Source organism: Phyllostomus hastatus, unplaced genomic scaffold, assembly GCF_019186645.2.
Source record: "Phyllostomus hastatus isolate PE091 unplaced genomic scaffold, TTU_PhHast_1.1 phas_scaffold_78, whole genome shotgun sequence".
Taxonomy (NCBI): domain Eukaryota; kingdom Metazoa; phylum Chordata; class Mammalia; order Chiroptera; family Phyllostomidae; genus Phyllostomus; species Phyllostomus hastatus.
In genome coordinates, this window is record NW_025334041.1 from 107,582,915 (window position 1) to 107,608,828 (window position 25,914).

General features: G+C 38.0%; 1 protein-coding gene across 2 annotated transcripts in view; it reads right to left on the reverse strand.

Moving 5' to 3' along the window:
* Positions 1 to 560: 560 nt before the first annotated feature.
* The window catches only part of DYNC2LI1 (dynein cytoplasmic 2 light intermediate chain 1), a 32,198-nt gene continuing 6,844 nt past the window's right edge, over positions 561 to 25,914 (reverse strand). The window contains exons 5-13 of one of the 2 annotated variants that reach the window (XM_045827813.1): positions 24,021 to 24,109; positions 19,809 to 19,995; positions 18,858 to 18,926; positions 18,177 to 18,254; positions 15,057 to 15,133; positions 14,401 to 14,471; positions 11,451 to 11,548; positions 10,938 to 11,030; positions 561 to 919 (exon numbers count right to left, since the gene is read on the reverse strand). In XM_045827813.1, the coding sequence (XP_045683769.1) occupies positions 857 to 919; positions 10,938 to 11,030; positions 11,451 to 11,548; positions 14,401 to 14,471; positions 15,057 to 15,133; positions 18,177 to 18,254; positions 18,858 to 18,926; positions 19,809 to 19,995; positions 24,021 to 24,109 (825 nt within the window). In that variant the 3' untranslated portion in view covers positions 561 to 856. The remainder of the gene's footprint in view (positions 920 to 10,937; positions 11,031 to 11,450; positions 11,549 to 14,400; positions 14,472 to 15,056; positions 15,134 to 18,176; positions 18,255 to 18,857; positions 18,927 to 19,808; positions 19,996 to 24,020; positions 24,110 to 25,914) is intronic. The other variant, XM_045827814.1, reaches the window with a different exon arrangement.

Below are 25,914 nucleotides of genomic sequence, written 5' to 3' on the forward strand. Positions count from 1 at the left end.
TAATTTTCCTGGTTAATAACAGCAATTCTACTTACTCCAAGTTGAACTTGGATAGCAGATACACAAACCTACAAGACTGGGAAGGCATCTTAAAAGCTATTCCACCTTGGAAATAATCTTGGTTATTACCAACTCATGGAGTTTTGGTATGCTTATTGACAGAATATCTCCTTAATACTGGCTGTTCTTCCAAAACTTACACTGAAAAACTGCCACAATCACCAGAGGTACTGATTTAAAGATGCAGTTTCTGGAGCCCCACCACAGACGCACTGAATCTGGATTTCTGTGTGTGGGGACTCGGGCATGTGCATTTCCTCCAGGTACGTTTGTGCCTCACCATTTGGGGAAATTAGGATGCTGGTGAATGTGAGCCCAATTCCAGTTTCCTGCCAGCCACAGCAGAGGACTCCTCAGAGAAGGAGTGTGTCTACTGTGAGTATTTCACCTTATGCATAACTGCTGCTAGATGCCCATGCTTTTGTATTCCCGACAACACAGAAGCAGAAACTTATAACTGCTGAACCAAGTATATATTACTTAACCGTGGTAGAGGTAGGTAGCAGAAGATTCTTTTTATTTTAAAAAAATTACACATAGTTACACATTTTTTCCCTTTTAAAACACTTGCAAATATCCTGGGAGTGGCACTAATACAAGAAATTCACTTTTCCTTTAATAAATTACACATCTTAACTTTCTTCATCTATTACCACAATGGCTAGTTTGTGAATTGGCTATTTTTAATATTATTTACTAATAACAAATAGCTAATTTATTAATTAGCTAATATTAATAAAATAATCTTACTTGTATTTGGGGAAGAAGAAATAAATACACTATTGTTGAGTGAGGTTTAAGAATCCAGCTCAATTTGTTTCCAAGACTTGGAAGAACTTCTTTTGTATTGTTCCAGTTCCTAAAACAAAAATATGTATGATAGTACTTTAAAAAAATCAACTTTAAAAATTAAACTAGGCATCTTAAAACTCCCTTAGCAGTTTTAGATAGAACAATATGTCTTTTACAGCATTCTCAGAATTTCTTGACAATTATTTCGTAAATGATGATACTTAGTATTTATTTTCTAGAATGTAGAGTGGAATTTCTGGGTAGCTTAAGCAGCACTTAGAGATTAATTTAATAAAGTTTCAGACAAAATTATATACTATATAGTACATACGAGTTGTCTTCAACTAATAAAATAAACTATTTGTCATACTTTAGGTATTGAAAAATGACCTTATTTTTAAATTGTTTTGCTGTTCAACTCTTGCAAAACCTACTTGAAGTTAGTGAAGACACTGCACTGGGTATATCGACACACAATTGGGAGCAATTTAGATGATCTTCCAGTAAAGACTGGTTAAATACATCAGTCTGCATTCACACGTGGCTTCACAACCAGCCAGCAAAAATAATGGTGGTCCTATGTATGTGAAAAAAGCAAATAGCTGGAGAGAGAGCAGGACACTTCCGTTTTCCATTATATATGACAAGGTCTGTCTAGACCATTGTTAATATAACGAAAACAGTTGAGTGCGACATTGATGTAACCTGGCAGCCAAGGAGAGTGGACTAGAATGTGCATGTGTGAACAATGATGACCTCACAGTACTAGTCATTGGGGGTGGTAGATGCTGTTGAGTGAGCATGTGTACTGTGTGGATGTCACATTCAAAATGACTGAGCGAGTAGAGCAATGAATCTGCATCAAATTATGCATTAAGCTTGACCTTCTTATGTGGAAACTATTCAGATGATTCAGAACACCACAGCAATGGGCAACTGGTGATTGGCAGCTTTATCAGACAACATGCCCACTAATTCATCCCATCTTGTTCAGGGTTTTTTGGTGAAACATCAAATCACCCAGGTGACTCAGTCCCCATACAGCCCAGATTTGGCACCCTAAGACTTCTGGCTTTTCCCAAAACTAAAATCGCCTTTGAAAGGGAAAAGATTTCAAATTGTCGATGATTTAGGAAAATACGATGAGGCAGCTGATGGCAATTGGGAGAACTGTGTGAGGTCGCAATGTGCCTACTTTGAAGGGGACTGAGGCGTCATTGTCCTATGTACAATGTTTCTAGTATCTTGTATCTTCAATAAATGTCTCTATTTTTCATATTCCATGGCTGGATACTTTCTGGACATTCCTTCTATACTTGCATGGCAGTCAGATAATCACATCCTTTACAAAGTGATTCTCCCAATATTTCCGGTACCCACCTGGTACTATACATAGTATTGTAATAGTATGCTATTACAATATTGTTCCTTATATTCCCTATGCTGTACACTACATCTCCGAGACTATTTTATAATTATTACAATTCATAAAATAGAGATAAATTTTCATGGGAGTGGAAATCTTCCATGACACCAGTGACATGCAAAAGCGATCATCTAAGGGACTACCTCCTCCCAGCCTCTTACATGTTGTTCAATGTCTAAACTGTTATTTTAGATAAGCCAAAAGTGATCGCCCTGCACGACAAGGCAGTCACTGCCCTTTTGCTAACATAGTTGAACTTCACAGTTGCTCTGAAAAGAAAATTCCCATCTCATTTTCAGAAAAATTGCAGACTGCCTCATTCATACCTATACTCTAAGTCATTAAAATTTAAATGTTAAAAGTCTCAAAACTATATAGACTTTGGAAGAATTTTTATTCTGATAACTCCAATGAAGTCTTTACAACATGGTTTATTTGTTCTAATGCAGTTAGTTCAGGTCACCAGTTATCTACTACTTATGGTTTCAAAGACTGGTAAGTCATAAAATAAGCCCCAGCAATTATTTTCACCAGTGATAAAAATGAGGGCATTGCCCTGGCTGGCGTGACTCAGTGGATTGAGCGCAGGCTGTGAAGCAAAGGGTCACCAGTTGATTCCCAGTCAGGGCATATGCCTGGGTTGCAGGCCAGGTCCCCAGTGCGGGGCACTCAAGGCACCCACACATTGATGTTTCTCCCCACCTCTTTTTCCCTCCCTTCCCCTTTCTAAAAATAAAATCTTTTTTTTTTTTAAAGATGAGAACACTGCTTTCGGATTCTTTGCTGGTAGTATGTCCCTTCCTCAGACAGCAAACTTAGAAGAACGAGGCTGGTCACACAGGCCATGCCAGAGTGGGGATAAAGAATAACTAACTAGTACGATACAGAACTCACCGTGTCTACTAGATCCTTCAGTACTGCTATTATGTGAACTCAAAATAATGTGAGAATGGTTCAAAGGCCTAGCAAGTAAGAGGGGTTTTCTTTACACTGCAATTCTTTGTGGCTGCTTTAGAGAGTCATTTGAAAAGTGAAAGCAAAACCAAGAATGGTTCCCATCTTGCCTCTTAAAAATCTCTAAAGTTTTCAAATATAAATGGATCACAGTACTATAATGCTTAAACAGCATCTTCAATAAAGGATAGTAAGAACATTTTCCCCTAAATACATAAATCTATGTGTATGTTTAAATTATAAGCCTACAGATTATAAGCAAGTTGATTTTAAAAAACAGGGATTCGATACTGGGGGGGACAGCTCTGTAAAGTCCACAAATATCTAACTATGCTATACATCTAAAACTACTACAGAATAACATGGAATGTAAACTGTAGTTTTAGAAAACAAAAATTCAAAATAGATATGTATGGTTTGCCAAGAAGACCTTAAAAATAATTGTTTACCCAACTTTTTCTTTTCTGTGACAATAAAAATAGAAAAGAGGTAGACGGGGTCAGCAAGTACTTGTTCTTTAAGCAAATACTTTCTATACTCACATTCCCTTAAAATCAGGAATGCTTTAAAACTAGAGGGCTGCCCTGGCTGGTGTGGCTCAGTGGATTGAGCGCCATCCTGTGAACCAATTTGTCTCTGGTTTGATTCCCGGTCAGGGCACATGCCTGGGTTACAGGTTTAGACCCCAGTAAGGGCACACTCAAGAGGCAACCAATCGATGTTTCTCTCCTTCTCTCTCTCCCTCCCTTACCTTCTCTCTACAAATAAATAAATGAAATTTAAAAGAAAATTAGAGGGCTATAAGAAATAGTAAATACCGAAGAAGTATTTTCTGGTGACCATGTGAGGTCTGGCAAAAGAGAGAACTTTGCTAGGTAAGCATGGCTCACCTCCTCACACAACCACATCAAAATTACAACTAAAATATAGAACAACCAACACTTAGAACCATCAGAAATCAAGTTGAAGGGAAGTCTAACAATGACAGAATTAAAGAAACCACATCCATCCAGACTGGTAGGAGGGGTGGAGATGCGGAACAGGCTGGTCCACACCCAACACATGGTGTATAAGAATTCAGGAGGTCTGTCTCTGGACTGAGGAGTCCCAGGGACACACCAGGCCCCAGTGCCGGAAGATAAGTTGCCATAACTCCTGGTTGCAAAACTCAGCAGGGATTGAGTCAGTGGAAAAACTGCTGGATTCCCAAGCACTTCCCCTTAAAAAACCCACATGGACTTACTCAGACTCTCTCTCTCTGAGCTCCAGCACCAGGATAGCAGCTTAAAATGCACCAGTGGCTTGAAAGGAACTGAAGTATGTGGCATCAAGGCAGGAGCTGGGGGACAGTTTTCTCCCAGTCAGACAGGCAAGCAGAGGCCATTGTCTTTTTTCTGAGCCCTCTTCCCCCAGAGCCACAGAGCTCGCAGGCGGATGCCATATCTGAGAGACACCATCAACACTCTTTGCCACACCCTGGAGATCCTCAGAGACTCTGTCCCATCCAACTTATGAACCCACCCAAACTGTGAAGAGTAACTTTTCCATATGAATGGCTGGTCTTGGCTCATGCTATACAATGTCCTAAATCCAGCCAAACAAGCAAAGCCAGCTTCAGTAAGCTCCTAGCCCCCCATACCTCTTGCTAAGTGGCCCCAGGCCTGACACTGGCAGCAGTCACCCTAGATTCACAGCTTGGCTTTGTCTGGGAATCTCCAAGACCAGCACGAGTAACAGCCATCTCAGGTTGCTTTACAGCACATGCATGGTAAGCCTGGGTAGACACAGATGGGGGCTGATTTTGGCCTGCACTACCTGGGAGACCCAGAGCTTGCACACCCAGTGGCCAGCTATAGACCATGTTGGAGCACCACCACACTGCCCTTGAACAGCTGATCTTCCACAGATGGTGCAGGTTGGTGGTCAGTGGTCACAGCCAGTCTTTGCAGTTGACTGGCCTGGGAAAATACCTCCTACTGACCTGCCAACAGCAACCAAGGCTCAATTACAAGAGGAGGGTGTACTCTGCCCACACAAAGGGTGCACCTCAAGTACCCAAGTTGGGTGTTGGGGGAGGCTGTGCCATGAGACCCTAAAGGACACCTATGACATTAGGCCATGCTACCAAGAGAGGGAGTCATAGCAGCTCTACTTAGTACATAGAAACAAACACAGGAAGGCCGCCAAAATGAGGAGACAAAGAAACATGGCCCAAATGAAAGAACAGATCAAAACTCCAGAAAAAGAGCTAAATGAAATAGAGATAAGCAATCTATCCTATCAGATGCAGAGTTCAAAACACTGGTTAGAAGGCTACTCAAGGAACTTAGGGAGGACCTTAACAGCATAAAAATGATCTGGTCAAAAACAAAAGATACATTAATTGAAATAAAGAATAATTTACAGGGAATCAAGAATAGAATGGATGAAGCTGAGAGTCAAATCAATGATCTGGAACTAATCAGAACAAGAAGAAAAAAGAATCCAAAAACAAACAAACAAAAAAAACTAGGATAGTGTAAGCAGCCTCTGGGACAACTTTAAGCTTTCCAACATTCACTTTATAGGGGTTTCAGAAGGAGATGCAAAAGAACAAGAAATTGGAAATCTATTTGAAAAAAATAATGAAAGAAACTTCTCTAATTGGTGAAGGAAATACACAAGTCTAGGAAGCACAGAGTCCCAAACAAGATGGATGCAAAGAGGCCCAGTCCAGACACATCATAATTAAAAGGCCCAAAGGTTAAAGATAAACAGTCCTAAAAGCAGCAAGAGAAAAGCAGTTAGTCACCCACGGGGTGGGGGGGCAGGTCCCATAAGACTGTCAGTGATTTCTCAAAAGAAATTTTGCTGGCTAGAAGGGATTGGCAAGCAATATTCAAAGTCATGAACCCAGCAAAGATATCATTTAGAATCAAAGGGCAGATAAAAAGCTTCCCAGATAAGAAAAAACTAAAGGAGTTCATCATCACCAAACCATTATTGTATGACATGTTAAAAGGACTTATTTAAGAAAAAGATCAAAACTATGAACAATACAATGGCAAGAAATACATATCTATCAACAACTGAACCTAAAAACAAAGCAAGCAAACAAGAACAGCGACAGAATCATGGAACAGAGAGCATTTTAATGGTTGCCAGGTGGGAGGGGACTGTGGGGGAACGAGTGAAGAGGTGAGGGGGGATTAGGAAGTACAAGCAGGCATTATAAAATAGCCATGGGGATGTACAGTACAGTATAGGAAATGGAGCAGCCAATATGCTTATACACATGACCCGTGGACATGAACAATGTCGTGGGCAGTGCTTGAGGGAGTGGGGGTGGGGGAGTGCTAGGTGGAGGGGAGCAAAGGGAGAAAATTGGGATGACTGTAACAGCATAATCAAGAAATACAATTTAAAAAGAAAGAACTTTGAGTAATTGGAGAAAAGAGAGTTCATCAGTAAAAATACTTAGTCTACAGGAAAGGTGCAAGGGGCCTTGAGACCGATCCTCAGACCTGCGAAGACTGACTCTGCAGACTGGGAGGATGTCCACGCATCTGTGGGAGTGGGAGCAAGAGCAACTGTGGAGAGCCGTCGCAAATGACGTGTCCCACTACCACAGACTTACACAAGGTAGGATGGAATGTTGTGTCTCGTGCCTCCTCCACCAGCAGGATTAGTGGGCAGCAGTGTGGTTTAAATGCAGTTTTTTAGGGGCAGACTGACAGACACATCTTTCTTGCTTACTGACTAATTATATGCCTGGAGGCTGTTCTGAAGGCTCAAAGGTTGGACAAACTGAATGGACTAGTCATGAACTAGCCTCTCCATCTTAGAAGTAATGTGGTCTAATTTCACTGCCAATGCCTGAACTTTATTTTTTTGTTTTATTCCTGATGATTATTTAAGCCACTAATCATGGAACTTGGGGGTGGGGGGAGAGTCAATAGGAGGATCACATCTGGTCTCAGGCAGGCTCCAGGCCGGCCCCCCACTCTGTTTTAATGAAACAGGATGTCCTCTTTCCTTCCAAGAAGCACAAGAATCCCAAGTAACCATCTGGGTTAGAAGCATGCAGACACAGAGCACAGCAGAGACTTCTTTAAGCATTACAGTGAGGACAGACTTTTCTGTAATTACGGAATACCCTGAGCAAGACTTTTTAAATGAATATTATTGCTCCAAGTGGCAAATCAAGTGAAATAAAAAGTTATATTGCTATTTTCACTGAAAAATGTTAAGTGGGAATAAATCATAATAAAAAATAAAAAGATAGGCAACATGAAGAAAGAATGGTAGACAAATGGCTGGGTTTTTATAGATGAAATCTTTCATTGGCTGTGTTAATAAAGTTGGCATTAACTCTCTTGTCCATATAAAAAAAGAAAATGTATTTTTAAATGTTTAGAGAGAAAGTATTAAGAATATTTCACGATTTATGGAGAATTTTCTCATGCTTAAGTCAGCTTCTGTGTGAATCAGAACACGAATATAAACAATGTAAGGCCCTGAAACTACTTTGGAAGAACATGAAATAATACACAAATTAAAATATTGGATACCATAAAATCAAGTTTGGATATCAGTTAAATAGTTGAGCATCAACTGGTACTCATTAGGGTAACTTTAAAGCAGAAGCATAAAATTATGTTAAGGTCCTAATTGTGCACACTGAAATCAATGCAATTTATCTACTGAAATATCACAAATGAAACTTGTTTAGAGGCAAAATTAGTATATTATAACATTTTAGGCAGGTTAAAAAAATCTGTCAGCCAAGAGTACAGAATTTAATGAGGTGCAGTGTGGCACAAGAATTGAGCAAAGAGTGATTATATTATATAAGTGCTATGGGTCTGCTGCTTTCCCGTTCCACTCAAAATTCTTACAGTTTTACATCAGTTAGGGAAGATGGATTTGAATGTGAAAACTCATGATACTCAGAAATACCCTAGCCCTTTAATAATATTTATGCACATAAATGTAATAAAAGGGATCATTATGCAATATAAACAGATACTCTTATCAACAATGGCAGTTAGTCACTGACTTCTAGGTAAATATTAATTCAGGGAGGACTTCCAACTAATCTCTATAGCCGAGATGTACACATAATAAAGGTTACTTGAGGACATTTTACTGTTCTTACAACATGCCGCTCACTTTTTTTGAAATTGAAGTATAATAGACATACAACCTTACCTAAGTTTCAGATGTACAACATAATGATTCAATATTTGTATATATTGTCAAGTGATCACAACCATAAGTCAACATCTGTCAACAAATAGTTACAGATTTTTTTTCTTGTGATGAGAACTAAAATCTGCTCTCTTAGCAACTTTCACATACACAACACAGTATGTGTAACTATACTCGTTGTACCGTATATCACCATGACTTATTTTATACCTGGAAGTTTGTGCTTTTTGACTCCCTTCCCCCATTTGGCTTGTCACCCACCAATCTGTTCTTTGTATCTATGAACTTGGTTTTTGTTGTTGTTTAGATTCCATATATAAATGAGATCATATGGTACTTGTCTTTCTCTATCTGACATACACTGTCAAGGTCCATCCATGCTGTGGTAAATGGCAAGATTTCATTATATTTTATGGCTAGATAACATTCCACTGTGTTTGTGTGTGTGTTCCTTACCCATTCTTCTGTCAATGGACATTTAGGTTGTTTCCATGTCTTAGCTATTATTGTAAGTAGTGCTGCAATGAATATGAGGGTGCATATGTCTTTTTGAATCAGTGTCTTCATTTTCTTAGGATAAATACCCAGAAGTGGAATTGCTAGATCACATGGTAGTTCTACTTTTAATTTTTCGAGGAACCTCTAAACTCATTTTCATGGTGACCCTACCATTTTACATTCTCACAAACAGTACACAAGTGTTCTCTTTTCTCCACATCCTCACCAACACTTGTTATTTGTCTTTTTGATAATAGCTATTCTGACAGGTGTAAGGTACTATCTCACTGTGGTTTTTAATTTGCATTTCCCTGATGATTAGTGATATTTAGCATCTTTTCATGTACCTGTAGACCATCTGTATGCCTTCTTTATAAAAAAAATGTCTATTCAGTTCCTTTGCCCATTTTTAATTGGATTTTTTATTTGGTGTTGAATTGTTTAAGTTCTTTACATATTTTGGATATTAACTCCTTGTTAGGTATATGTTTTGCAGATATTTCTCCCATTCAGTTGGCTGCCTTTTCATTTTGTTGACAGTTTCCTTTGCTGTTCAGAAGCATTTCAGTTTGATGTAGTCCCATTCATTTACTTTTGCTTTTGTTACCTTTGGTTTTGTTGTCAAACACAAAAAAAATCACTGAGAAGACCAATTATCAGAGAACTTACTGTCTATATTTCTTCTAGGAGCTCTGTGGTTTCAGGTATTATATCAAGTCTTTAACCCATTTTGAATTAATTATTGTGTATGATGCATGACAGTGGTCCAGTTTCATTTTTTGCATGTGGCTGTCCAATTTTCCCAAAATTGTTTATTGAAGTGACAGATTGTCCCTTCTCACACTGCATATCCTTAGCTCCTCTGTCGTAAGTTAATTGACCATATATGCGTGGGTTTATTTTGCTCCATCGATCTGTGTGTGTGTTTTCATGCCAGCACCACACTGTTTTTAATTCCTAAAACTTTTTGATATACTTTGAAATCAGGAAGCATGATGCCTCCAGCTTTGTTCTTTTTTCAGCTTGCTTTGACTACTTGGGCCTTTGTAGTTCCATACACACTTTAGAGTTGTTTTATCTATTTCTGTTGAAATAGGCCATTGGACTTTTGATAGGACTTGCAACATGCCTGTTACTTTGCTACAGCTACAACCCCTCTAAATATCCATAGCATACGTTTCAAAAGTCTTCTTGACTAGACCTAAATAAAATGTTTCGTTTGCTTGTGCCAGGGCCCCTGAGGGCAGAAGGATAGTGCTGAGAGAAATACCCAGTGGATGGCTGTGTCTGTTATCCTTGCTACAGTGTGGCTCCATGAGTCCCTCCCGAGAGGCTGTCAGGGCACTCAGTTTATAGTGCTCACTCTGAAAAAGCTTACTACACAAGGCCAGACTCCACATAATGTCTCATTTTATCAGACTACGAGGAGATCTGGGGAGGAGATCTGGGAAAAAGATCTAAGTGTTGGGTCATGATAAATTTACCAGGTTTTGCATTCTTACCTCAGCCTTGTGTATCATAAACAGTGCTACCTGGGCATGGACAGAGTTCTCCACTTCTAACCACTCTCCTGAGAGACCCTCTCCTGGGAGTTTTCAGCTACGTTTGTGTGCTTTCCAATCGGTAGTAGTTAATTTTTCTTGTACAAAAAAGTATAGGTATGTATAATGTCCTAATAAAAAACATGCCCTTTTAAATAAGCCCACACACAAAAGAATATTATCAGAGCATCACCCCAGCAGCAAGGTAAGAATCGCTACCCATTGTAAGCTGAAAAATCCAAAAAGGATATGTGAACATTGAGTTATCTCTGGGTGGTGGAGTGATAGCTGACTTTTAACTTCTTCTTGATGCATATCAGATTTTTATTTTTTCCAGAGTAAAGATGTACTATTTAGATAATTGTATAGTAAAGAAAAAAACCTATTAAGGAAATCATCAAGAAAAATCTACGGAATTCTAGACAAATTTTTTTGATAATTCAAGATGAAATTTAAAAAAATGTTTAGGATAATACCTGATCCTTCTGAATTCTCATTTCATCAACTTCACTTTCAGCATACTGAGGGTCTTTTGCGGGGTCCTTGATATCTTTTAGTGTGTTGGTACTCTGAAATGACAATTCTCCAAATCATTCCATGCCCATAACCCCAAACCTTCAATGCCCCCCGTCTCACAGACCCAGTTCCCATCCCTCAGCCAGCCACAAGGCTCTCGATGGCCATTAATCACCACCCCTGAGGGCCATTTCAAATTCCACCAGGTCCTCTCCCTTCCCCCCCTTTCACATGATTGTGTCTCCCTTGTCTAACAGCCACAGAGATCTGTTTGAAAGAGGAGCAGGAACTGTGTCTTAACCCCTGCTTTACCCACCCACAGTGCCTCATATACAGTAGATTTTAAGTGACTGTTTAATTTTTGAGCATGAGAGTTGAAAACAAAATGATCATGATAGGCCCATTGGAACATTTCCCAACAACTGTTGAATAGTGCTAAAAATTCTTGCTTTAAAGGAATTAGAAATATATACCTTTGGTGGAAAAAGCTTCTCATACACTTTTTTCCACAACTCCATTGGTGTACGGGCATGAAACTTTCCAATGTCATTATCGGGAACAGGAGGAGACCCTAAAATTGGAAGGTTTACTTCAATGATGACACCGATCAAAATATTCAAACTCTGTCAGTAAAATGGACGACACTTGGAAAAGTATAAATCTTAGATCACTCATGTCCCTTCTCCCTGTTACAATCACAGCTGAAGTTCACCCCAACACAGCACAGTCAGGCAGGTCCCGAACCAGACGAAGAGGAGACAGTGATGAGGAAACTGGAGTTCTCTTTCCCCACACTTCAATCGCTACCAGGCAAAAATATACAAGCTTGATATTCTCCTGTGCATGTGCGTTTGTAAGAAAACAGAGAGTCTTATGTGCTGTTGGCGAGAGTGCAAATTGGGACAGCTAATCTGGAGGGTAGTTCGGCACAACTACATATACTATTTATTAAAATACTAAAAAAGATCGTGCCCTATTAATGAAGAATTCCAGCTTTGGGTATTTAGCCTAAAACACCTGCATATGTGTGCTGAGGATTTCACACTGCAGCATCACTTCATTTGCGAAAAATAGGCCACCACTGAAAAGGCCATCGCTAGGAGAATGATGGACTGAATTACTGTGTAACACTATCCAGCAGTCAAAATATCAAAGAGACCTGCTTGTATATACAACTTAATATGGAAAAACTACTAAGGCACATTGAGAAAAAGACAAATTTCAGAATGATAGATATAGGACGATACAATTATGTTAAAACAGATTTTTTTTTATATCATATACACATGCATAGAAAGTGGTCTGGAAAGATACATATGGTACTTGATCCTTATATGTTCTATTTTGACATTTTATAAGGATAAGGTCTTTATATATTGCTTATATAATTTCATTTGAAATTTTCAAAAATTTTGCACTACTTCTTGGTAATTTTCAATCTGTAATCTCAGATTTTTTTCATTGTGTTTCAGCATCTATGCTGTTCACTAAAACTGTTTCACCGTTGATCTTTCAGGGCCTCCTTACACCTTGGTGGGAAAGAGATTGATACAACCCATGGATCTTATTCAGCTTTCCCAAGGTTTCCACTTGTCACTTGTGTGTGTGTGTATTAAGTTCCATAGAATTTTGTCACCTCTGTTGGTTCAAGTATCCACTGCCAGTCAAGAGACCGAATGACCCCATTGTCACAACGACCCCATGCGCGCAGTTTCATAATCACACCACCTGTCCCCCGCAGTCTTGTCCCTGACCTCTGGTATTTGCTAGTCTTTCCTCCATTTCTAAAATGTTCTCTTTCTAAACATTTTACATAAAAAGAATCATATTGTATGTAGCCTTTGTTGGCTGGCTTTTTTCATTCAACATAATTCCCTGGAGATTCATCCAAGTTGTGTGTATCGACAGTTTGTTCCTTTTTATTGCTGAGTAGTATTCTAAGGTAGAAATTATCAGTTTGTTTATTGATTCACCTGTTGAATGAAATCCAGGTTGTTTCTGATTTTGGGCTATTATACATAAAGTTACTGTGAACATCTGTGTACAGATTTTTATGTGAATGTAAGTTTTCATTTCTCTGGGATACATTACAGAGCAATCTCTAGGGCACATGGTAGCTGTGTGCCTACTTTATAAGAAGCTGTCACATTTGCAAGACTGGCCGTACTGTTTTACATTCCCCCCATCGATGTGTAAGTGACCCAGTTTCTTCACATCCTTGTCAGCATTTGGGGTTGGCACTGTTTTTTAGTTTACTGAGAGTGTGAGATGACATCTCATTGTGGTTTTAATTTGAATTTCCCTAATAATTACGTTAAACATGTCTTCATGTACTTATTTTCCATTTGTATGTGTACCCTCTTCAGTGAAATGTCTGCTTATGTCTTTTGCCTCTCTTTTAATTGGATTGTTTGTTTGTTTTTGCTGTTGATTTCTTTACATATTCTAGATAGTAGACGTTTATTGGGTATGTGGTTAGAAAATGTTTCTTACTGTTACTGAAGTTAAGTTGGTGCTAATTATAATTATAAAAGTAAAAAAATCAGTCTCCATGATCCCTCCTTAACCATCAGTATTCCTTACATTCCAATTCAATAAATATAATTATAAAAATAAAAATTATAAATATAAATATAATTATAAAAATTAAAAAAAAACACTCCTTAACCATCAGTATTCCTTTCATTCCAATTCAATCTATAATCTCATTACAAAGATCTCTCCACATTTGAAGTCGAGTCCACTTTGGCTTGTACGAGCAATGAGGGATGGGAAATAAAAGGAAAAGCACTGTGCACTGGAGCTGAAAACCACACTACGACAACATTAGAGTATAAAGAGTTGCGAGGCCCAATGATCTTCAAAATGAAAACAGCTTCTGTAGGAAGAACAGGTGCTTGACCAAACAAAAGTATAAAATTCCTTTGCTTCAGGCATCTAGGGCATCTACAAGTCTACAAGTCAGCTGTTTTCATGAAGAAAAGTGAAGGGATACCTAGTTAGTACAACTGTGTTCCTTTTGGTTTATTCTATCATTTGAATCTCTGTTTTTTCATCATCGCCCTTAATATACACACAGCTTTGAACTTCCTGACCACTCTGTGCTCTTGGTTTTCTTTTAAGTCCAAGGAGCTAAAATGTAAAAGTACCTGGAAATCAGTGAGGCAAGGGAAATACATTCAAATTTTTTTAGTGGGATAGAAATCAGAAATCAGTCTCTCATGGGGCGACATCCCTTGTGTCACAAATATGTCAATGTGATGTGTTGCAGTGACACTGTGTATACAAGTAAATACATAAGAAATAACAGCAGTGATAAAGAAACCAGAAATGGTGGTATGCTGGCGATGAAGTGAACATGGAGTAGGATGAAATCAATAAGCAATTAAAAAAAGATTGAACAAACTTAATAAGTTCACCAACCTATATGACTTAAAGAATCCAATCCTGCTGTGATAAACAGTGGTTTATTCTGATCCACACATATTGATTTGCTGCATGGATAAGAAGAAAAAAGAATCTAATTCAGTTTGGCAATCAAATGTCCTGCCACACTCCTCTGTCAACACAAGAGCCAAGAGTTGCTGTAGCCGCTGGTGAGAGCCTGGCTCCAAACCAAGGAGAGAACAATCTCCAAACCTAAAGTGTAGCACTAATAAAGGTTCTACAGGAGAAAAAAAGCGAGAGACTCAAATTACCTTAAGTCAAAACCAAGAAAAGTCTCAAGGTTAAGAAAATTACATACTGAAATTATTGATTCCATTTGTAATCAATTAAGAAAGGAAGAGGGAAGGCTACTAAAACAAGGGAAAAGAAGTAAATGAAGTTAAGGAAAGAAGTGTAATAGTATAATTTTATTTAGGTGTTAAACTATTCTGTAACATTTTAGTTGTCAATCTGAAAAACACTTAAAGAACATAAGAAGCAGAAGAGAACATAAAATCATCTCTGTAAGAACAGATAGCTGGGGCATTTACCTGGTCAAGGAATGAAAGACTGGTGAGAACAACAGTCAGATGAGACAATACTGACCAAAAAATAATACAATAAAAAGATATTAAAATCTATTTTAATAGTACCTTTTCCCAATGCCAAATGCCAACTGGTTGATAACTCCACGTATTTTTAGTAACAGAGCTTCTGATTTACTGGTAAACTGAAAAAGAAAAACAAACAAACAACACCCCCCCAGAAGAATAAATTATAAAATCTGCTTTCATAATCACAGAAACAGGTAACATAAATATGACTTTGAATAAGTACAGATTGCAGAGAGAACTACTATTTATTTGCCCAACAAATACTTATGTTTGAGTGGACAAAAAAAAACTGAATAAAGGAAAAGAAAGAATTCTGGATAAATTTGTTTTAACTCATTCTTTAGACTTCATGAGTGCACGATGTTTAACAAACCTGTGTTTATGCACTGATCATTTCAGCTACTCCTTATTGCCAAAATGCAATCTGGTGGTTAAACATAGGAGGTGTCCATCACAAAGGACTTTTCCATCCAAAGACATATTACTGCCTTCAAAGTACTTCGCACGGGAGCTGCAGACTAGTCTACCAATACTGATACTCAAAGAACAATTCTGTGACTCCTCTTCTGAGTTGCCTTTGGAGCTTGTGAAGTAAGCTGCTGAGTACTCTGAGTGGTGGCGTGTGACTAGGGTGACATGACCAGAACACTTTAGAGGGTGAAAGGGAGTGAGTACTATTAATAATTAAGCTGAGATATCAGGTGACAACCGGGACATATGGTTACCCTAGAAATCTTCTAAGACTAACTCTGATTTTTGGAAATATGAAAAGTTACTAAGCCAAATCATAATGACTAAGATGTATGAAAGTGGAAAAATCAATCTTGATCTAAAATGAAATGTACTACTAAGGCAAAGAGATAGATTTTCAGGGTAAGATTCATTCTGGATTAACAGACTCCCAGGAAAAGAATTCAATGAAGAATACTCATATGAATATATAAGATTTGATACACTTATTTTTTTAATTGAAACAATTTTATTGCTCCTATTGAGACATTTAAAAATGCATAAAATTTTAATTGAATTTTAAAAATACAATTTCTATTCATTATTATTATTACAATAATAATTATTATCCCCTATGTAGAGAGGAAAAAACCTCATTACAAATGTATTTCACTGGACTACAGGGCTGGGAGGACATGCGAAGTTTCCTAACTCACACCCCCCATCTGCCTTGGAAATGCCCTCTGCACACAGCTGTGGAGCGCCTGCGTGGGTAAACTAAACGCCTAGGGACTCGTCTCCCAACACACCCATTCCGTTTTCAGATAATGGGAGTACTAGTAAGTAATTTCTTATTTTGAGGTAAACTCTTTGTATTGATTCCTTGTTCTTGACTCTAGGAGAGTAGCATGTACATTTAGTCCATTGTCCATGGAGCAGTCCCTCAAATGTTAGAGTGTCATCACATTCTAGAGATGACAGAATATAATTTCACACTGCTCTTCATGTGCAATAATTATAAGTCCCCTACCATCCTGGTGGCTCTCCACTGAATCTGGTCCTACTTAGCAATGCTTTTGTCTTTTTGTTTTTATTAACTTATTAGATTGCTCATACTATTTGAATCAGTATTCTTGACTGAATTATAAAGTATCAGCTATAGTGTTGAAAAAAACTGAGTATCATTGAAGGTGGTGAAGCAGCACCCACTCTCTCCTATGCGCGGGGCGTAGGGTAGGAGTGGAAGTGAAATTCAAAGATGGGGCTGAAACCATTGGCCACTCCCTTCTCTGCTGGGGAAGCTAGAAAAGCTTCTGGTTCCCTCTGTGGTCCAGAAGGGCTCCTCTAAACCCAACCTCGGATCCTTAGGGCTTACAGAAAGCTGAGTGAAGCCCTTCTCAAATGCTTTCCTTCATCCCCGATCTCCTAGGGTCTTTCAGGCCATGTTCAACTCCAGGCCTGTTGGGACCCGAGAGAACTGACTTCATCTGGATTTGTACCCATGAGGCCAGACTGGATCCTGGCGGATCACCAAACGGGGTCTGTTCCCAGAGAATGATCCGGACTTCCCTGGGCTCACCAACTAAGTATGGGGCCTTATCCGAGGCAAAAATGAGAAACTACGAGACATATGGTCTTCATTTCTGTGCCCTAGAGGAGTTATTCACTATAAATTCTCTATATCTTTTCCAAATAGTGAAGAAGAATTTATTCCAAAGTACTCTGTCAACCTAATATGTAAGCAAATACAAACAAGCATAAAAGGTGATGATTTTAAAGAAAATACATAATGAAGTTTATTTGGAGTATTCTGAAAAGTATAAAAATCTAAAATATAGATTGTATTTATTACTTTTAGTCACAATATGCTAGTCAGGAAGGCCAGGGGCGAGGCCATGTCGTCTCCAGGTTCCTGTGAGCACTCTGATTGAGAAGGAAAAAGGCCATCCAAATGGGGAGCGGGGGGGGGGTAATTTTTAAAATAAAAAAAAATGCTTTTATGTCTTATTGCATTAAAGGCTATCCAGCAAATTTGGTTCTGCCCTGGAAGATAATGGTGACAATAACTGTAGCGACAAGTATTTATTGAGCGACACTTTGTTTCCAGCCCTGTGCTAGGAGCATTTCACAGTATTCCCTCTTTTAATGCTCACAGCCCTAAGAAGAAGGCACTGGTTGTGTCCATCTGCCCGTGGAGGAGGCTGGGGCCCAAGGGGGGTGAAGGGACTTGTCCGAGATCACTCATCTAGTACATGGCTGCCCTGAGATTAACACCCGGGCAACAGGCTGCCCCGTCCGTGTTTTTAACCTCTGCAGCAAAGAGCACGTTTCTAAGTTTAAAAAAGAACACATTTTAAAAGTCCTCCCCACCTTTTCTTTTAAGAGAATATAGATTTTAATTCCTAAGGGGAAACTAACATTAATAAACAAACAAAGGAATAAATAAAACCACTTTATCTCTGTGAGACTGGGGTTCAGAGATACAAGCTATTCAGGGCTTTTGCACCGGAGAACTGGCAGGCCACATAGCAGTGTGTTTTGTAGATACATTATAAAACACTCTGTAATGAGGGTTTTTTGGCAATGGGGGAAAGAAGGAGGAAATGATATGCAGTAGTAAAAGCATTAGTTTTTATAACTGCAAGAAGTTATTAATTTTCCAAATTCAGTACTGTGCATTCAAGCGCAAAGGACAGAAAATGTACGAACCATTAATGATGCTCCGTAATAATGTGCAACAAATCGAAGCGTCTTGCATATTACCTTTCTCTTCTCGGAGTCGAAATCCTGAGGAAATATATTATTAAAATGAAAAACAAGCTGAGAGAACTAAATATCAGTAACATGAAGATGTAAATCATTAAATGTAGAAGTAGCTTGTTTCTTAGCAGTTTTTATTTTGTGAACACTCCCGCAGAAGGAGGATTCCATTACCTTGATATTTGTCTCTACAGAGAGTTGAGAAATAGCGGCCACCTTCTAGAGCTACGACTGCCAGATCTTCCCTTGTTTAAATACTTAGCTCAATAGAATTTAGAAATCAGCACGCATTTCATGGAGTGGAATACCCTAAGGATTCTCTGACGAGCAAAGATAAGGAAAAACCAATTTTCTACTTTCTTCAATTTAAAAGTTGGGAAGTAAGTCCCATCCCTTAGTGACTGGGTTTAAGATTCATTTCTAAATCTTCTACCTTATCCCCATTCCCCTGCATTTATTGTTCTTTACCTATTTTCTTTCCAAACTATATCCTCTTTTCTAAAATCTTTAAGATGTGTGACTCTTTGACCTCTCCCTCTGAGAGATACTTTCTTGTTTCCTTATTACTTTTGTTCCTCTCCCAAAGCATGGGCATGCATAACAAACTCAACTGGAAGTGGAAGAGCTTACCTGAAAAATATCATATTTACTTCCAATTATGACCAGAGGTATTGGAAATGGGTCAATTAATTCACGATCCTGTTAATAAATATGTTTCATTGATTTATTATAATTAATTCAAAAAATAGCATTTTAAGTCTCTTTATAGATGTGACTGTGCTTGCTTGACATGGGGGTTGTTCCAATAACTTTAGCTTAAAAAACTGTATATCTCAAGTATAAAATTAGAAAGACCAATTCCCTAAATTACTATTTTTTATTTTTTCTGTGCTGTCCTTTTCTTATATAACATGTTGTCTTCCTTTTTATTTTTTTAACTATTTTGTGTTAACTGTTGCAATAGCATTTATACTGTGTTCATGGGAACCATAAGCTATTAGTCTGTCCTGATATTAACTATGTAAAACACATTCACACAAACTCTGGGCATTATAAAGTACTGCTCTTAGCCTTCTAGAAGATGACATTCATGACTGTATTTAGAGACTTGCCTTGTCACCAGTGACTTCATAATTTAATTACTTGTCAGATGATAAAAGTACTGACTATGTGACAATAAATGAATATAAAATATAAAACAATGATGAAGGCTGTTTAAACTCTAACCTTTGTTCAAATTTTTAACTTCATTTAGTTTTTTGCCAGGTGACATTTGTACAGTCTAGTGTTTTAAATCTTCACTTTATAAAATCAACATCAAACTGCTACTTTAAATGATTTCTTTTGATTGGTGTAATACGCCACAACAATCACAGAAGATGTCTAAGAAGACATAAGAAATCTTTTCCTTTGTTTTGCTCTTACTGAGGTTTTATTAAACTGCTATAATTTTCCAGTGAGCAGGTTCATCTACTTCAAATGAATCTCAAGTCATGCATAAAAATTAAAGAAGTTTTTGCAGTGTTGTCTTTAACCATGTATGGGCAAAGGATTCCAAGGATAATCTCAACAGCAACTCACTGGATGGTCCTTCTGCATGTTATTCCATGTCATCTGTCTCATTTCAGAAGCTGCTTTAGAATCTGTCTTTCCCAGTTTCGTTATCACTTTATCAACATGGCTCTTGGTGGCTTGCATCAGATTTTCCATGGTGGGCCACAGGTCATTAGGTTTTGAAAGATCCAAAACAAGAACAATAGAGAATGTCCTAGAGAAATAAAAAAAATCTTAAAAAAAAATCAAAATAATTACTACTTGGAAACCCTACTATACTGAAAGTTATTATCTAAGAATAACACTATGGCTTAAGAAAGAAAAACACAGAGATTTTCTACACAAAAGAAAAAAACATAAAAAAACACAAAAAACATAACACCAAAGCCATAGCTTTACTTATTTGGGTACTTTTTTTCTAGTGATATTTAAATGTTACAACCAAGTGTTAGTGGGACTGAGGTTTCTGCCTGAACCAATAATAAATTAGTTGGATAATCTATAAACCATTGGGTCCAATGATGCCATGTTTAGATCCAATTTTACTATGCGGTCCAAAGAAGGGAGACTGAACTAGTAACAGCAGCACAATCAGGTAAAGGAAAAGAAAGCAGATTTGCTGGTGGGCCTTGCTAGGAGACTGCTTAGCTTATTCAACCTTCACAACAACTCTTCCAAAAAGATGCTGTAATAAACATCTGATGGATTAGAAGTCTGAGGTGCAGACTTATGCACTAGGAGATGGTAGAGCTGGTTTTTTTAGGGGTCAAAGCTACATGTCTCTGCTGTGGCATGCTGCCTCTGAGGAAGCACACTCCTGACCACCACACACCGCCCCGTGCATGTGCACTCACGTTCCACACCAGACGTAAATCTGAACTGAGCAACCACAAAACAGAGGGCCCAATTTAATCAAATAGACAGTTCCCCAAAGAAGATATATAGGTAACATGAAAAGATATGAAAAGATGACTAACGTTAATCATTAGGGAAATACAAATAAAACCACAATGAGATACCACTTTGCACCCATTAATATAGCTGGCTATAATTAAAAAACAAAAACAAAAAACAAAACATGAGAAAATAACAAGCGTTGGTGAGGATACAGAGAAATTGGAACCCTTGTGCATTTCTGGTGGGAACACAAAATGGTACAGTAGCTGCTGTGGAAAACAGTATGGTTGTTCCTCAAAAAATTAAACGTAGAATTACCATTCGACCCAGCAATTCCACATCTGGGTGTACTGAAGTCAGAGACTCAAGCAGACATATCTGCACACCAATGCTCAAAGCAGCACTATACACAATAACCCAAAGGTGAAGACCACCCAAATGTCCATCAATGGGTAAGAGGATAATGAAATGTGATACGTACAAACAATGAAAATATTATTCAGCCTTGTAAAGGAAGGAAATTCTGACATACTACAATATGAATGAATCTTGAGGACATTATGCTAAGTGAAATATGCCAGACTCAAAAGGACAAGTATTGCATAATGTCATTTATTGAGTTACCTGAAGTAGTCAAATTCATAGATTAAAGAAAGCAGTAGGGCGGTTGCCAGGGGCTGGGGGAAGGGGAAGTAGGGAGCTCTTGTTTAGTGGGGACAGTTTCCGTTGGGAGGTGCAGAAAGCTCTGGAGACCGGTGGTATGATGACTGCACAATAATGTGAATGTACTTAATGCTACCAGACTGCACACTGACAATGGCTAGATTGGTAAACTTTGTTATGATATTTTTATCACAACAACAAAAATAAATCTACAAGTATTTCAGAAAATAGCCATAATAAATACATACAGCCGTAATTGTGGGCCAATATATCCTTGATCAACAGGGCAAACACTCTGCTAGCAGATGTAGCAAGGAATTATAATACAGGAGTGTGTAAAAGTAGATGAATAATGATAAATACTGCAATGATCAACAAATAAATAATAATATAAGAATAAACTGTTTTGTGTATTCATAATTATAAACCTACATTTGCCCAGCCTGGTATGTTACTTACTTTATAGTATAATCAATTATTTTGCTTAATTTGAGCAAACAAACTATTTTGTCTAATTCAAGCAAAGTAGTAACTAAGTTCTATACATTTAGAAAGTAATGTTTTAGACATTATCAAGATTTCTATTAAATGACTGACACAAAATTGTCTAGCCAATCACATTTAAGCCATTTTATTAAGCTCATAAATGGTTTTGCCTAACTGCAACAATATGATATGTATATTCTAATAGTAAGGAAACTAATTTTATTTTCAGGGATTTAGTATAACTAATGTTTAAAAAGAGATAGCCAGGTTTAACATCTTTTTATTGTGGTAAAATATATATAAAATTTATTACTTTTCCAAATGAAAAATAACTTTGTTTTAAGGAAAAGAGAAATTAATTGTTCAAATGTTTTCCAAGATTAAAATTTGTGATTCCATTGCACTGGAAATACTTGTGTTAATTTTACCCTCATAGCAAATCGTAGCTAATAAAACAAAACAAAAAACCCAACCTCTTAAAACAGGGGATCAGACCACAGGAGACACTCTATTACAATTTATCTAAAGTCTGTGGAAATGTTCAATGTAGCTATAATTATTTTATGAGCAGTCATTTTAAAGATAAACAATTCTAATAGCATTTAGCAATATTATTTTCTCAAGTTGCTGGGCTTTGTCCAACACAAGGAAATTATGTGTCAAATTAATTCCAGTCACAAAACACTCTAAAATTTGCCATTTCATGAGGAGTGAAATGTTTTCCATGAATTCTTTAACCACTCAGCAACCTACTTTGGACCCAGGCCTAAGGCTCCCCTTCTCTCTGTGCATGACCTTGACCTCTGCTTTCCCAAAAGCAGGCTCCAGCTGCCATGGAGTTCAAGGAAGAGTGGGAACTCACAAAGCCAGGTATTAAAGAAGCTGCTGGAAATATTTGGCTCCCTACAGAAATCAGAATTTCCACAAGCGCAAAGGGCCTAGGCGCTAACTGGTGGCCCAAGTTCCTCGGGCTTCTCCTCTCCCCGGCCTGCGCTTCTCAGCCGCATCACCCTGAGCTACCCTAACACCCAGGCAGCTGCGCTCATTTTCTCTGTTACAGGAGGAAAAGCAAAAAACGAGGCAGCAGTAAAATTCCATGTTTCTGAAAAATAATGTCATGGAGAAATGGTGGTTATAAGTGAAAAGGCAAAATCCAAATGTGTGTATAAAACATCTTAAATCTGCACAAAGTATATCTACAAACACTGAAAACGTGGAAAGAAATACTTCAACACACTTACAGGGGTCATTTTTTATGTGATCACAGATGCTCTTTCTTTGTACTTTTCAGTATTTTTCTAAGGTTTCCACAGGAGTACACATTAAAATCATATTTCTTTAAAAGAAAAAACATCACTGGACAAATAAAGGTAACATCACCTGTAATCAGCTATGGAAAAACACTCATCCTGTTAATAAGAAATAATTCCATACCCTAAAGATCTTAATGGCTGATACAGAGTAAATCATTGTCAGGCCCCTTGTATCTGGTCCAGGCTGCAACCATAGTTTGTGTTAAAGCTTGACAAAAGGAAGACATTTCAAATTTAAATTTTTTTGTTTTCTTTGACTCAGATGGTTTCCCAGGAACATTGCGAGAAATGTCACAACTTTCCACATCTGATTTGTCTAACATGTTGGAGATATTGTCAGAAAAACATCATCAAAGAGAAAGGCTGAGGTTTTCCCCCAAGTTCCATTTCTTTAAGGTCAGCAAATAGATTTTCTCCCTCCTCTAACTTGTTCTCCCCTTTGCTGAAACTTCAGCAGTATAAGTGAGCATTAAACTCAAAGGGAGGCTTATAATATCCAGCTGAAGAAAAACCTCAGGGTTGAGTTAGCTCACTCTAGGATAAGTATTGGAAAGAATTCAACTTTCAAATTTATTTTTGCCAAGTGACTTCATTGCGCAAGTGATAGTTGACATATTTTTGTTTGTTTGTTTGCAGGCTTGCAAAATACGTTACTTGTTGGAATGCCGGCTCTCTCCCTTCGGCCCAGGCCAGAACCTCAGCTCTTTTAAAGTCTCCCTGAAAGCATTACAGCTTAAGCACATAGAAAGGAAGCGAGAGCAAGCCTTCCACAACATGAAACTGTCCCCCAGAATTCAGATTCACAATAGTCTATACAGAGCCACCCAGTGGACACTACTGGGTACTTACCAACAACTGTTTCTGGAGCCGGCTCCCTTACCTTAAGGTGTCACTTGTGATCGGTATGCTGATTAAGTCCAATAAAGAGGTTCCTCCACCTAGTTCCCAAAAGTGGGCAATATCTTTTGGCTGAGGAAAAAAAAGGTTTTTTCCATATTAAAATTTTTTATTTTTTTTTTGTATTTTAAATATTTACTATACTTCATTAGCACCAGCCAGTACTAGTTATGGATATAAAATAGCACAGTCCTCCATCAGCACTTTCTTGGCAGTCAAAACTTTCTTTTTTCTTTATCCTTCAAAATGCACCAAAACATCTATTCCAAAGAACAAGGATGAAACATTAAGAATATATATGTATACATAAATGCCCTAGTTCTAGTAACGCCTTAATAGAAGACATAAACGGTGCCCCAATTCTATAAATATCACATATAGCAGACACTCAAATGTGATATAAAAACAACTAGTTGAAAGCGTTTTACATTCTTCTTGAAAACAGTTATAATTCTAGATAGAAATGAAATAGTTGAACAGGAAAACATCCTGATTTAGGGAGGCAGAAGCTCCCAAAATAAATTAGACATACAGGGGAGGCACAAGGAGATGGGACACGCAGACGGCAGTCCCAGCTGCAGGCCAGGATCGCCTGAGCCGAGTGTAAGCGGAGGATCTGTGGCTGATGCCCCTGGGGACGCTGACGGGCAGGCTCCCACCGACAATACACGTGGTAGGTGGTGGAACAGGAGGAGACTAAACAGCTGCTTCCCTTTTTATAGGACTCTTAAGTATTAGGGGACTGAAAAGTTTAGGCAGCCCAGCAGCTCTTGTCAAGACCACGGCAACCTTAGACTTCTAGCTACCGGCCTGTCTGCTTCTGCCCTGAGGCTGAGGCGTCTCTGGGACACCCAGACTCTGTGAAGAGCTGACAAGGTGTTTCCCTTTAGAACTCTTGGAGAACATTAAATCTGAGAAAGACATGAATCCTCCAGAATGAACATAGGTAAGCTCAACTTGATAGCACAAAGTTTAGAGGAAAAAAATAGGTGAAAAAGAACCTCATGAGTTTTTATGTACCTGTTAACCATGAACTTGGAAGAAACAGATGGTTATTAAAGCAAGTTTTAGACAAATATATACATATATGTCAAGAATATGTATTTTAAATCTATAAATATGTATACAAATATGTATGTTCTTGACAAATCATCTCACAATCACTAAAATTGTTTTGCTATTGATATCTGAATCATTAATGTTTATAGGAAAAATAATTATTCATTGGAAAATTTCAACTGACTTACAATTTGATGAAAGGAAGTTCTTACAGCTCTTAAACTTATGAAAGTTGTGTCAGGGTATCCATTTCTAAGTTTACCACTCATGTCAAAATTCACGTAAGCAACAAAAATGAAGTTTTCCTGCATCTCAATATATTGTTTTTTCTTTTCAATTTCAGTTTTAATAACCAGCTTTCATTGCTGAATCCAGGAAGAAGCATCAGGCAGTTTTAACTCTTGACACATTGTCTAATGATCATTCGGACTAGATCAACCTATAAAAATTTGCCTGTGCTATGGGAGAAGTGGGACCATCTGTTCTATTCTTCTATATAGCTAACTTTCTTTAGGAAATGGCCTGCCCTGGCTGCTGTGGCTCAGTTGGTTGCAGCACTATCCCATACACAAAAAGGTTGGGGGTTCAATTCCCGGTCAGGGCACATACCTGGGTTGTGGGTTTGATCCCAGGTTGGGGTGTGTGGGGGAGGCAACACGACTGCTGTTTCTCTTCGACATCAGTGCCCCCCTCCTCTCTCATATCAATAAACATTTAAAAAAAGAGAAATGGCCTCTTTTCATGCAAGGACTCCAAAAGAGAACTCAATTTAGGTTTTTAAAAAATCCTCCTAACAGACACTATAAACTCTCCCTCTT